The 14,129-nt window shown below is 41.0% G+C and overlaps 1 protein-coding gene across 1 annotated transcript in view; it reads right to left on the minus strand.

The window, feature by feature from the left end:
• VPS13A (vacuolar protein sorting 13 homolog A) overlaps nucleotides 1–14,129 on the minus strand; it is a 427,491-nt gene that overhangs the window by 329,317 nt on the left and 84,045 nt on the right. The window contains exons 11-14 of the mRNA XM_082266808.1: nucleotides 13,452–13,579; nucleotides 11,922–12,028; nucleotides 3,979–4,150; nucleotides 3,821–3,883 (exon numbers count right to left, since the gene is read on the minus strand). Of these exons, the coding sequence (XP_082122934.1) occupies nucleotides 3,821–3,883; nucleotides 3,979–4,150; nucleotides 11,922–12,028; nucleotides 13,452–13,579 (470 nt within the window). The remainder of the gene's footprint in view (nucleotides 1–3,820; nucleotides 3,884–3,978; nucleotides 4,151–11,921; nucleotides 12,029–13,451; nucleotides 13,580–14,129) is intronic.

The following is a 14,129-nucleotide window of genomic DNA, read 5'->3' on the forward strand; positions in this document are numbered from 1 at the left end:
TTACCCCTAAATGAAAATGTCCAAATTGGGTCTAATTAGCCATTTTCCCTCCCCGGTGTCATGTGACTCGTTAGTGTTATAAGGTCTCAGGTGTGAATGGGGAACAGGTATGTTAAATTAGGGGTTATCGCTCTCACTCTATCATATTGTTCACTGGAAGTGCAACATGGCACCTCATGGCAAAGAACTCCTCTGAGGATCTGAAAAAAAGAATGGTTGCTCTACATAAAGATGGCCTAGGCTATAAGAAGATTGCCAAGACCCTGAAACTGAGCTGCAGCATGGTACCCAAGACAATAAAGTGGTTTAACAGTACAGATTCCACTCAGAACAGGCCTCGCTATTCTCGACCAAAGAGGTTGAGTGCACATGCTCAGCGTCATAGCCAGAGGTTGTCATTGAGAAATGGACGTATGAGTGCTGCCAGCTTTGCTGCAGAGGTTAAAGGGATGGGGGGGTGAGTGTGTCAGTGCTCAGACCATACGCCGCGCACTGCATCAAATTGGTCTGCATGGCTGTCATCCCAGAAGGAAGCCTCTTCGAAATATGATGCACAAGAAAGTCTGCAAACAGTTTGCTAAAGATGATGCACAAGAAAGCCTGCAAACCATTTGCTGAAGACAAGCAGAATAAGGACATGGATTACTGGAACCATGTCCTGTGGTCTGATGAAACCAAGATAAACCTATTTGGTTCAGATGGTGTCAAGCATGTGTGGCAGCAACCAGGTGAGGAGTACAAAGACAAGTGTGTCTTGCCTACAGTCAAACATGGTGGTTGAAATGTCATGGTCTGGGGCTGCATGAGTCCTGCCGGCATTGGGGAGCTACAGTTCATTGAGGGAACCATGAATGTCAACATGTACTGTGACATACTGAAGCAGAGCATGATTCCCTCTCTTCGGGGACTGGGCCGCAGGGCAGTATTTCAACATGATGACGACCCCAAACACCTCCGAGATGACCACTGTCTTGCTAAAGAAGCTGAGAGTAAAGGTGATGGACTGGCCAAGAATGTTTTCAGACCTAAACCCTATTTAGCATCTGTGGGGAATCCTCAAACGGAAGGTGGAGGAGGGCAAGGTCTCTAACATCCATCAGCTCCGTGATGACGCCATGGAGGAAGGGAAAAGGACTCTAGTGGACACCTGTGAAGCTCTGGAGAACTCCATGTCCAAGAGGGTTAAGGCAGTGCTGGAAAATGTTGGCCACACAAAATATTGACACTTTGGGCCCAATTTGGACATTTTAACTTAGGGGTGTACTCACTTTTGTTGCCAGTAGTTTAGACATAAAATGGCTGCGTGTTGAGTTATTTTGAGGGGACAGAAAATTTACAGTTATACAAGCTGTACACTCACTACATTACATTGTAGCAAAGTGTAATTTCTTCAGTGTTGTCACATGAAAAGACATAATAAAATATTTACAAAAATGTGAGGGGTGTACTCACTTTTGTGAGATACTGTATGTTTAAACAAGTACGCAGGAATATTTAAAAAAGAAAGTATTTGGGGGACTGGAACTCTGCTTTAAGTGGTTAAACATTCAAGGAACCTATTGTTACAGATAACACAATTTTCTTTTTCTGTATATAAAGACTGGGGTTTCTGCACCTACACCTTCACATTTACAAATTCATAAGAAAGCATATACCCAGAGTAATCCAGCTTACATGGACAGACAGCTTTACCGGCTTGGTAAACTGGACAACCTAAAGAATAGAGGATCCTCCAATGAGCTCCAGTTGGTTTATAGGGCAAACGTGCCCTATAAACCAATGGGTTGGGAACTATGCGCGTAATGATATCCCATAGTGGACACACGAAAAGCTGTAGCAAGCGGCCATGTTGTTCAATCATTATAGGTTAGCCATCAAAGTCTTGCAGAACAGTTATACATGCATCACTATTATTCCCCTCCCCACCTCCTTCAATTCATGGAATGCATAGATTTTACACTTCAAAAGAACTGTTATCTCAACTCAGAGACATCAAAACCCAGCATTTTGGCCTGTGCAGAGCTGTAAACCACTAATTGATTCCTGGCAGGATGTCCGTTTCCTCTGTCCAGGCCTATGGCAAAACTTTGACCAAATCCACTAAGGATAACCAGAACGAATGGGGATCTTAAAAGGCAATCATAATGCCCTGCCCAATTCAAAACCTAACAAATACACACACGATTCATAAACTCAGACAGGAACATGACACATTAATAATAAGTAAATATTTGGATGAGAAATGTCATCCTGAACGAATTAGGGTCATAAATGACCACATTAGCACGTATAGAAGGGAAGATAGCTGTCAGCTATTCCCTGGGTGACAAGTTTCTCTGAGATATCAAGTTTGAGAACCGATCACACCTGGCTCATCGATTGAACTCTGATAACACCCAGGACATTGACTGCAATTATTCTTCCTCCACAATTCTATCTTATATTTCTATTGCTGAATTATGTCTCTACTTCTTTGAAACCCTTTTTTTCTGTAAATATTTTATTTGCACCAACTTTGATCTTTTTATTATTAAAACCTTATTTTGGAAAGGGTTAACCTTGTCCCTAAGCTCCTAATGCAAGCGAACCGAGAACCTGTCTCTTGAAGAGTGCGACTGTAATGAATAAATCTTATGAACATACCTGTCTGTGGTGACCGTGTGTGTTACAAATGATAATTCTAAAATCATAATTGATATTGCTAGAATTACGAGCTTCCTCCCGCTTGGACAAAACAGAAGTGGTAGCATTAAAGGGGTTAATTGCTTACTTAGCCCACTGACATCACTCTCAGCCTGCTGGCAACTAGATTGTGGTCCTGAAAGCTGGAAAATGTTTGTGCAGGGTGCAGCTGAGAGTGGCATTGTTATGCAAGTGACAGCGGGGTGTGAGATTGGCTGGTCCTTTGTCACGAGTTAGTGAGAAGGACAGGGATCTGATAACCGCATCAGTCACAATGAGCACCCCTGGCTGTAAGATACACTAATGCCCCATACACACGTGCAGATTATCTGCAGACTTTTGTCAGCAGACTTACCAAAACCATATAATATGAGGTCAAACCTAAACACTTTCAATTTGTATGCAATCTGGCAGGCCCTTGCACTACATAGAAAAGGTAAGTCTGCAGACAAAAGTCTGCAGATAATCTGCACGTGTGTATGGGGCATAAGTAGTCAAAGATTCTGCCCCTCTCCACAGCTCCAGAGGGGCCCACTCAATCCCCCAGATTAGATGTCACATTACCCAGAAGCATGTCACTTTCTGCCTCACCCCAGCATTCTCAAGCCACAGCAAGGAGGGGACAAAGGATATCTGTGCTACTTTCTGTTCTATGTCATTCTGCTCTGTAACCCCCCCTTCACCCACCACATCTACCACATAACTTGTTAGGAAAGAAGCTCAGGTGTGAAGCCTCAAAACAGTCATTAGGCCCTCTTCTTGGGATAGGCAAGCCCTCTGTGCCAGGGAGTCTAAAGGGACAACCTACTGCTTGCTCTCATACAAGTTTTGCTTTTAGAGTAACCACTGCTTCGATTTCATCCCCCCATTGACAGTTGTTACACAGATATTGACTATTTACTGCAAATGCAGAACATGCTTGAGGAAAATTTAGGATAAAACTACACCAATTTAATTTGGAAGCATTGCCATATATTTTAATTTAATTCCTATTTACATACAAAAACAGAAGGAAGATTTTGAAATCACTGCAGACAATGCATGGAATTTTATGACCCAGTCACCAAGATGCAAATCTTTGCTGCTGTGTTGACCAGAAATTTGATTTAAATATCACTTTCAAAAAGTAATTTCCTACCTCTACTTCAGCTTGTTGTCTTGCAAGGGTGATACAAAATATATCCAGCGATTTTTCATGCTCCTGTCAAGAATTAAAATCAAATGTTTCAATTGTGCCAGGGAAACAGAATGCATGTGGTAAATGTAACTATTAAAACAAACAAGACAATCCAGTACTTCCGCTTTGCGCAGAACTTCCTCTGTCGGTTTCTTTGATGTTATCTTGGCTTTGTACACTTCTTTGTACCACTTCACTTGCTGTCGGTGCTTTCGAATATGTCTCCAGGACCACATATAGAGGCGCGGCTTTACATTGACATCAAGGATACCGGTTATAGCATAATTCCACCTTATAAAATCAAATCAACATTAAAAACTCCCTACGTACATGCTAGTTTTTAAATACCAAAAATAAAAGTACACATCTACAGTACAGGCAAAATACTAAAATGTACACGGATATCATATTCAGCAAACCAAAACAGTTATTGGCTCTTCTCCTTAAAGCATTAGATATGTTTTTAATTATGTAATATTCTAAGGCTCTATAATCACAGCCAGACTATAAATCAGATATAACAAAAAAAAAAAAGCCACTTGGTAAGGTTTTAGCACAGAAAAAAAAATGTTTTTTTTTTTTACAGAAATTAATTTTAAAACCCAAGGTCTACCTACTTCACTGAGCTAAAGAGTGTTCCTAACAATCAAGTACGCCAAAAAATTGGTGCCCTTAACAGCCAAGCACACCCATTCTCCAAGTAGTATTTTAATTGTAACCCACCGAACACTTAGAGTGATACTAAAGTCCCATTTTTTTAGTTAAAAACAAAAACACCCCTTTCTCTCCTCATTGGCTCATTGACTTTGATTGACAGCAGCGGGAGCCAATGGCACCATGCTGCTATCTCAGCCAATGAGGAGGGGAGTCCCGGACAGCCGAGTCTATTGTGCAACATCGCTGGATTTAGATGGACCTCTAGTAGGAATTAGAGGGGCTGAGGAAGCTGCTGCACACAAAAGGCTTTTTATCTTAATGCTTATAATGCATTAGGGAAAAAAACCTTCTGCCTTTACAACCACTTTAAACACCTAGACCAGGGGTGTCAAACTCAATTTCATTGCGGGCCACATCAGTATTATGGTTGCCTTCAAACGGCCAGTTGTATCTGTAAGACTAGATGTCCAGAGCACCACACATCAGATGTCAAGAGCCCCCCACCCTCCTTTAAGCACTTCAATACCGGGCACATTTCCCCCTTCCCGCCCAGGCCAATTTATAGCTTTTAGCGCTGTTGCACTTTGAATGACAATTACGCGGTCATGCAACTCTGTACCTAAACCAAATTTATGTCATTTTTTTCCCCACAAATAGAGCTTTCTTTTGGTGGTATTTGATCACCGCAAGGTTTTTTTCTTTTTTGCTAAACAAATAAAAAAAAAACTAAAAGTTTGAAAAAAAAAAAAATGTTTTTTTATGTTATAAAATTTTGTAAATAGATAAGTTTTTTTCCTTCACTGATGAGCACTAATGAGGCCGCACTGACAGGCACTGATGAGGAGGCACTGATGGGGTGGCACTAATATGCGGCACTGATAGGTAGCACTGATATGCAGCCGCAGATCGGCTCTCCTCTACTCGTGCCCACTAGGGCGCATTATCCTGCCGCCGTCATATGACGTCCGGTCAGGATAATGTAACCACCTTCCCGCCATCATTTGCCTATAGGGTGGGCGGGAAGTGGTTAAATTATAGTTCTCCCCTCTTATTTTGTGCTTCTGTTGGGGAAGGGGCTGGGAAGCAAAAAGTGCAGAGTCTGGAAGAGGACAAGAGGAGGGCAGCAGTCAACTGCCAGAATCTGCTGAATGTCAAGACCAGGGGATGCGGAGACAAAGGGGTGCTGCAGCTGTACACAGAGGAGTAGGATCTGTAGAAAGTTCTGTCCTCCTTTCTGCTGCCGACTCCTGAGATGGAGAGGAGGGTGGCAGAGACCAGTGCCTCCGCGGCTGCACAGTGAAGTGCAGGATCTGGTGGAGGAGTTCTGTCATCCTCTCTGCTGCCAACTGCTGAGACAACATGGAGGGAGCCGTGGCAGGAGAGGTGTGAGGGCCACATGAAATGGCCTGGTGGGCCGCATTCGGCCCGCGGGCCTTGTGTTTGATATCTGTGACCTAGACTAATACCATAACACCCCCTCAATGCTTAAGTAATACCCTAAAATTGTAACTTACTCATAGAAGTTTACGAATTCCCCTAATACCAAACCCCATCACTAGACAGCCTTAAACTAATAACTAAATCTAATGAACAATTCTGCATACTATAGTCACCCTAGTCTTGCACAATTACAGGCACTAAATGCTGAGATAAATCAATTAAATATATATTTTATACATATACACATACATACATACATACAAACAAACACACACACAAATGGGTCATTCACACGTGTAAATATTAGCTTGTATATTGAGTCCTGTAACCAGGAGAAAAAGAAACTGGGAAATATGTGAAAAGCAGCATAAATCTTTACATGTTGGCTAAAATGAGAATACAAAATATTCATGCCCAATATTTCATACCTACTAAAAAAAAAAATAAATAAAAAACACAACACTACTTTTTTAACCTGATAATAAAAGAAAATGTATAAAAAAATAAATAAAAGAAAATGTATAAAAAAAAAAAAAAAAAACTATACACACTCTTTAATTTCACCTACAACAACCATTTAGACTTTGTAATACCTTGTACTAAATATCTAAAATTCAATCAAGCCACTTCTCTTTCCCTTGGCTTTGATAATTTGGCCTGGGTATATTAGTTTGCAATAATAAATGGTCCAGAAAATTTCAAGCCATCGAAAAAAAAAGTCTCCTTCGCAGAGTTCAGTTGTTTAAGCTGGGGTATAAAATAGCACCCTCTATCCACCTCCCTACGAATAGCTAAATATATAGTTTTAATTTAAAAAAAAAAAAAAAAAAAAAAGTATCAAAAAAAGGGAAAAAACATTTTGGCCTGCTTCAAGGGCGCACCCTGCCTTTACCCACTTCTGGACCGGAGGGTTTTACCACCTTAATGACCAGGCCATTTTTTGAGATACGGCACTGCGTTACTTTAACTGACAATTGCACGGTCGATCGACGCTGTACCCAAATAAAATTGATGTCCTTTTTTTCCCACAAATAGAGCTTTCTTTTGGTGGAGTTTAATCACCTCTGCGATTATTTTTTGCATTATAAACAAAAAAAGTGCGACAATTCTGAAAAAAAACAAAATTGTTTTACTTTTTGCTTTACAACATTCCCAATAAAAATAATACAAAAATCTATTTTTTTTCATCATTTTAGGCAAATATGTATTCTGTTACATATTTTTCGTAAAAAACAAAAAAAAAAAACAAAAAAAAAAAAAGTCTATATTGATTGGTTCGTGCAAAAGTTATTGCGTCTACAAACTAACATAAAGATTTATGTCACTTTTATTTATTTATTTATTTTACTAGTAATGGCGGCTATCAGCGATTTTTAGTGGGACTGCAACATTGCGGCAGACAGATCGGACACCTGACATTAACACTTTTGGGGGGGGGGGGGGGACCAGTGACTTTACTACAGTAATTAGTGCTAAAAATATGCACTGGTACTGTAATAATGACACTGGCAGGGAAGGGGTTACCAGCAGGGGTGATCAAAGGGTTAAATGCTTTCTAACTGTGTAGGGGGGTGGATTTGCTGAATTAACACAGACCCTAAATAGGAGGAACACAGGATCCCAGTGTTCAATACTGACAGAACAGCAGTCTGCCGTGTTTACAACGGCAGGCCGCCGTTCTGTCTCCACGGGGAGCAATGGCGGCTGCCCCGGCAGACATCGCGGCATCAGACCCACTGACTGGCTCCCCCTGTGGCCAATCGGCATGTGCGTGCACCCCCACTAGCGGTCCCGCGAAGTGACATACAGGTATGTCGTTACGCGGGACAGGGCTGACCTTCCGCAGTAAAACTACAGCGGCTGGTCGGCAAGTGGTTTATCCTGGACAGAGGGAATATGAAAGCTACCATTACTGATCTCCTCCCAGCAGCATGAAAGCAAAGTAGCTAACAATTTCAAAAGGCAAGGTTAGCAAGGCAGCTTTATAGACTTCCATCAGTACAAGTTTTATACAAAAAAAAAAAGACTCCTAGCCTTAAACTGAGCTTCTGTAAGAAATTTGGCCGCGCACAATATCCTCGTCTCCTAGTACTGTACAAGTGACTGACAAATCTCCAGAAACATCACAGCTCTTGGTATATTGCTCTAGTTTACAAATCTTACATATAGGCATGAAATAATCACACACAATGCACAGCTAAAATGATACAATTCTTACTTTGGTAAAGTCTACAGTCCTTTTATTTTGCAATGGTACTTGTCAGTGGGTTCAGTCACCACCTTTTACTATTTTTTCACATGACCTATTTATGCACAAGTAATTATTAAACATAACTTCTTGCCGACCACGCTATAGCCAAATGATGGCTACAGCACGGTCGCCCAGTTCTGGGATGGACACAGCTGTTCACAGACTAGGGTAAAAGTGCCAATCATAGCGGTACTTCACCACGTCCTCAGCTGTGTCCAATCACAGCTGCTCACAATGTAAACACACCTGCCGGTTATCGGCATTCCTTTCCTCACACTGTCACAGCCTGAGCAGAGGAGATCTGGTAACCGGCAGGTGTGAAAGGGGACATCTACACTGATAATCAGGGCACTGGTAATCACTGTCCTAATAATGAGTGCAGCTCCAATAGTGCCCATCAGTGCTGTCAACCAGGGCCCATCAGAGCCGGCTATTAGGGCCCATTTCAGCCACCTATCAGAGCCGGCTATTAGGGCCCATTTCAGCCGCCTATCAGGGCCAATCAGAGCTGCCATAGTTTTGCACAGAGCAGCCCCGATCCTCTTGTACTCAGGGCCCTTGCCAGAGCTTCTGGCCCTTTCTCCTATGCTGAGTGCAAGTAACAAGCACCAGAAAGCAACAGAACAAGTAAACCGCTTGCTCTGGGGGCACTCAGCAAGGGAGAAGGGCCAAAAGCCCCGGGCAGGGGACCCGGGAAGAGGAGGATCGGGGCACATTGAAGGTTTTCTACCTTCATGCATAGAATGCGTAAAAGTAAAATACCTTCACCCATTACAAGCACTTTAAGCTGTAAAAACATTAAAAACATTTAAAAACATTCTTACAAAGATTTGTATGAAAATTCTTAGTTCATTTGATAACTTGATAAATGTCGTTCAAAGGCCTTAAAAATTTTTTTTGCTTTTAAAACTTCTCTTTTTAAACAAGTGGACTTTACTGACCAAAAACCACACACTGTCAGAAATTCATTCATTCAAGAAAAATGTTCCATCTTGCTCTATTCGAATTTTGTCATCACTGTGGTAGAAAATGAACAATGATTTGACCCCCAACTACCATAAGAAAAGTCAAATAAATGTTCCTAAAATGAAAAATGTCAAACAATCTTTCTAGTGTATGTCCAGCCATGACATACAGTACAGTATGAGTACATGACAACTGCATACCGTATGAATGCAAGTTTCTTTTAGCCGACTTCAATAGGGCAACTTTCTATACTGTTACATATAAAAATAAGTAGAACATACTCTAGCAGTTCTGCAGATGATTAACTAGAAAGGAATATATTATATATATATACATATATATATATATACACACACATATACATATATACATATACACACACACATACACAGTGGGGATCGAAAGTTTGGGCACCCCAGGTAAAAATTTGTATTAATGTGCATAAAGGAGCCAAGGAAAGATGGAAAAATCTCCAAAAGGCATCAAATTACAGATTAGACATTCTTATACTATGTCAACAAAAGTTAGATTTTATTTCCATCATTTACACTTTCAAAATAATTGAAAACAAAAAAATGGCGTCTGCAAAAGTTTGGGCACCCTGCAGAGTTAATATCTTGTACTGCCCCCTTTGGCAAGTATCCCAGCTTGTAAAACGCTTTTTGTAGCCAGCCAAGAGTCTTTCAATTCTTGTTTGAGGCATCTTTGCCCATTCTTCCTTACAAAAGTCTTCCAGTTCTTTGAGATTTCTGGGCTGTCTGTCACGCACTGCTCTTTTAAGGTCTATCCATAGATTTTCAATTATGTTGAGGTCAGGAGATTGTGAAGGCCATGGCAAAACCTTCAGTTTACGCCTCTTGATGTAATCCCCCGTGGATTTCAAGGTGTGTTTAGGATCATTATCCATTTGTAGAAGCCATCCTCTCTTTAACTTCAGCTTTTTCACTCTCACTCGTGAGATTTTCCCTGTGCCACTGGCTGCAATACAACCCCAAAGCATGATTGACCCACCCCCATGCTTAACAGTTGGACAGAGGTTCTTTTCATTAAATTCTGTGCCCCTTCTTCTCCAAACGTACCTTTTCTCATTCCGGCCAAAAAGTTCAATTTTAACCTCATCGGTCCACAGAACTTGTTTCCAAAATGCATCAGGCTTGTCTATATGTTCATTTGCAAAGTTTAAACGCTGATTTTTGTGGTGAGGACGTAGAAGAGGTTTTCTTCTGATGACTCTTCCATGAAGACCATATTTGTACAAGTATCTCTTTATTGTGGAATAGTGTACCACAACTCCAGTGTCTGCCAGATCTTTCTAAAGGGATCGTGCAGTCAAACGTGGGTTTTGAATTGTTTTTCTCACAATCCTGCGAGCTGTTCTGTTTGATATTTTTCTTGGTCTTCCAGATCCTTCTTTAACTTCCACTGTTCCTGATGACTGCCATTTCTTAATTACATTCCGAACAGAGGATATTGACATCTGAAAACGCTTTGCTATCTTCTTATAGCCTTCTCCAGCTTTGTGAGCGTCAACTATTTTCAGTTTCAGTCTTCTAGACAACTGCTTAGAAGATCCCATGGTGCTGATTGTTGGGGCAAGGTCAGATGAGTCTAGGCATTTAAAAACCTTTGAGATTGACATTACCTGGTCTTCCCAGACAATGATTGAGAACAATCCACGACACCGGCAGGTCTCAGCCTTGCAAAGGGGGCAGTGCATGCTATAAATTCTGCAGGGTACCCAAACTTTTGCAGACGCCATTTTTTTGTTTTCTGTAATTTTGAAAGTGTCAATGAGGGAAATAAAATCTAACTTTTGTTGACAGATTATAAGAATGTCTAATCTGTAATTTGATGCCTTTTGGAGATTTGCTGAACCAAACCACAATGCAGCGATAACATCACACTGCTACTACCTATGATGCATTATTGTTAAGGAATTGTTAGCTTAAAGAGGTTGTAAACTCACAATTTTCACTTCAGCTCATTGTAATCAGCATAAACACAGCAATCGATAGGTGGATGTAAAAGATTTCTTACTTGTATATTCTTCCAGTAATCCTTCCTGTAATATTTCATGACGTCATCGACGCATGCCCAGTCTGTTATCCAATAAACGGCACAGTCTGCGTGCCGTTTCATTAAGAAAACGACCTCTGAGTTCTTCCTGTAGCTCTGAAAACGGCACAGCTAAAGTCTCGCGATTCTCCCTGTCATGCTTTTCTCCCCAGCTTTCGTATCTCTCTCACAGGGGGAGTGACCATGAGAAGTTACACAAGGGGAGGGGGAGTAAGTGAGAATGGCACAGCTAGTCTCGCGATGCTCCCTTTCATGCCTTTCTCCCCAGCTATCTTATCTCTCTCACAGTGGGAGTGCCAATGAGAAGTTACACAGGGGGAGGGGGAGTAAGTGAGAACGGCAGCATTCCTAGACAGTGAGAGCCAGTCTTTCATACAGAGACTGCATTGTAATGCAGTAAGGGCGGAAATGACGGCAGCGGGGTAGCATTAAACAGGAGTAGACATGGCGCGGCCGAGTACAGGAAGTAGGAGATACATTACATTTGAAATAAAGGTACTTTTAAACGGGTATGATGCTTATACTTTATGTGTAATGTAATTATATTGCATATCTGTTTAATACATGTTAAAAGTTTGATTTTCATAGCCAAGTTTACTTCCTCTTTAATATCATGTGTGAAAGGAACTGTACAGTTATAACAAGATATTTATCAGGGCAGATTTAACATACCATTTGCTAGCGTTATTATGAACAGGAACATCTGGTCTATATTTTCTGTATGGAAGATTCCTGGACATCATGTCAATAGATTCAAGAAGCTCCATGACACTATGGTACTGCAAAATAGAACAAAATGTATTAATGAATATTGTTTTTTGCATAGCTCTTCAAAAAAATAAATTATTCTAGTGTTTCAAATACTGATGGCTACCAGATAGGGCTTGGTTTAATGACATCTATGCAGATCCAGCATTGTAGCAGCTGCACCTTAACAGTGGTCCTCCACTTTATCAAAGATTATGTGACCAATCCCTCACCAGATGGTGCATGGAGTGCACTCTTCTTAAGAAAAGTAAGTATTCCACAGCCTCAATTACCCTCTGTTTAGAAGAAAGCTAGGGTGTAACAATAGCAGAGCAATCTAAGAATCCTAGAACTTTGCAAAAAGACAGCGATACCTTTGTAACAGGATAAGTGCTAAATAGAACTAGTAATTTGCAACACGTCAAGTTATAATAAGCGTTCAGTCCATCGAAAACTAGACTATTAATTTTAGGTAAACATATTTTATATGTATAGGATATAAGTATATGATATGGCTTCCATCTTTATAGCCTTTTATTGTCAACAGACACACAATTTTAGGGCTCATTCACATATACTGTGGTGACCTGTGTTTTTCTGCAATGAATCAATGCAGATCGATGCGTTGGTACCTAGAAAATGATTGTTTTCTATGTGCCCCAGTTCCCACCACAATCCTAGTATGATGTGCAGTGATTCAAATGCAGACATGCTGCCTTTTCTGTGGTGCTTTGAATGGCACCACACTGCTATGCAGAGACTGTAATGGACTGTACATTTTGTACACTTCAACAAAGTGTTTTTTTTGTTTTTTTTAAAAGAAGACTTTACAAACATTTTATACTTACCTCCTCTGTGCAGTTGGTTTTGCACAGGCCAGCCTGGATCCTCCTCTTCTTGGGTCCCTCCTAGCCTCTCCCTCCTATCGAGTGCCCCCACAGCAAGCAGCTTGCTATGGGGGCCTCCGAGCTGAGCTGCAGCTCCGTGTGTCCATTCAGACATGGAGCTGCTGTTCGGCCTCCCCTCACGCTCTCCTGATTTGCTCACTGACTTCGATTGACAGCCACGGGCGCCAATTGGGCTGCAGGTATATCTTAGCCAATCAAGAGGGAGAGTCCCGTACGGCCAAGGGACTCCTGGACATTGCTGGACAGAGGGGGGGGGGGCGCACAGGTAAGTATTACGGGGTGCTGGTGCTGGGGAGGCTGCTACACACACAGAAGGCTTTTTATCTTAATGCATAGAATGCATTAGGGGGAAAAAAAAAAGAAAAAAAAACTTTCCTGCCTTTACAACTCCTTTAAGTAAAAAAAAAAAAAAAAAAAAAGCAAACCGTGCCTTCTGTTGTAACACGCAAAGCACCACTCGTCACCACTGCCACATAGTGGACACTAGCCACATGCTAAAAGGGATTGCTTTAGCATGCGGATGGTGGAACGTACCCTTAATTCTTACCTGAGGTTTATTAAATTCAACTGCTATGTCCTGAAGATTGACATCAAGATCCATTTTCGGTGAAGAGAAGTCAAACTCTGAACGTGGATTCATACGGAGTTTTGCTCTCCCTGAGATTGGACGGAAAACTAGAAAAAAAATAAAGAAAGATATAGTAGCCAACTTGTAATAAAAAAAAAGAAAACAGTAACGTACATTGTTAAATTAAACATCAAATCAGAATTCTCAATAGTGCTCTGCTGGTTTCTTTTTTATTTGAAATTACAATGAACTGAACTGCCAAGCAGTGGTGTGCAAGAAGGTTTCTGACACTTTGCCTAGCATTGATACATTGCAAAACTTCAAGACTCAAACCAATACACACAGAAGACATTGATTACTGATGAAAAATATAATAGAATAAGTAAAGGACCCTTTTTTTCTACAAATGCTCAATCAAGATGTATTCTTTCAAACTGTTATTGTTCTATAGTCTGCAGAACTAAATGCAATAAAATCAGGTGTGCAAGGGCGAGGAATAAATTGGCAGCAAAATGAATGCATGCATTGCAACAAAATCCTGCTGACTAATATATAAAGCCTTGGGCATAACACTGTGCATGTACCTATCCAAAAGGAATAGCTACGTAGAAATAGCATACCTTCCCCCCCCCCCCCCCCTAACCTTTTTTTTTTTCT

Source organism: Pelophylax lessonae (genome assembly GCF_965119305.1).
Source record: "Pelophylax lessonae genome assembly, chromosome: 1".
Classification (NCBI taxonomy): domain Eukaryota; kingdom Metazoa; phylum Chordata; class Amphibia; order Anura; family Ranidae; genus Pelophylax; species Pelophylax lessonae.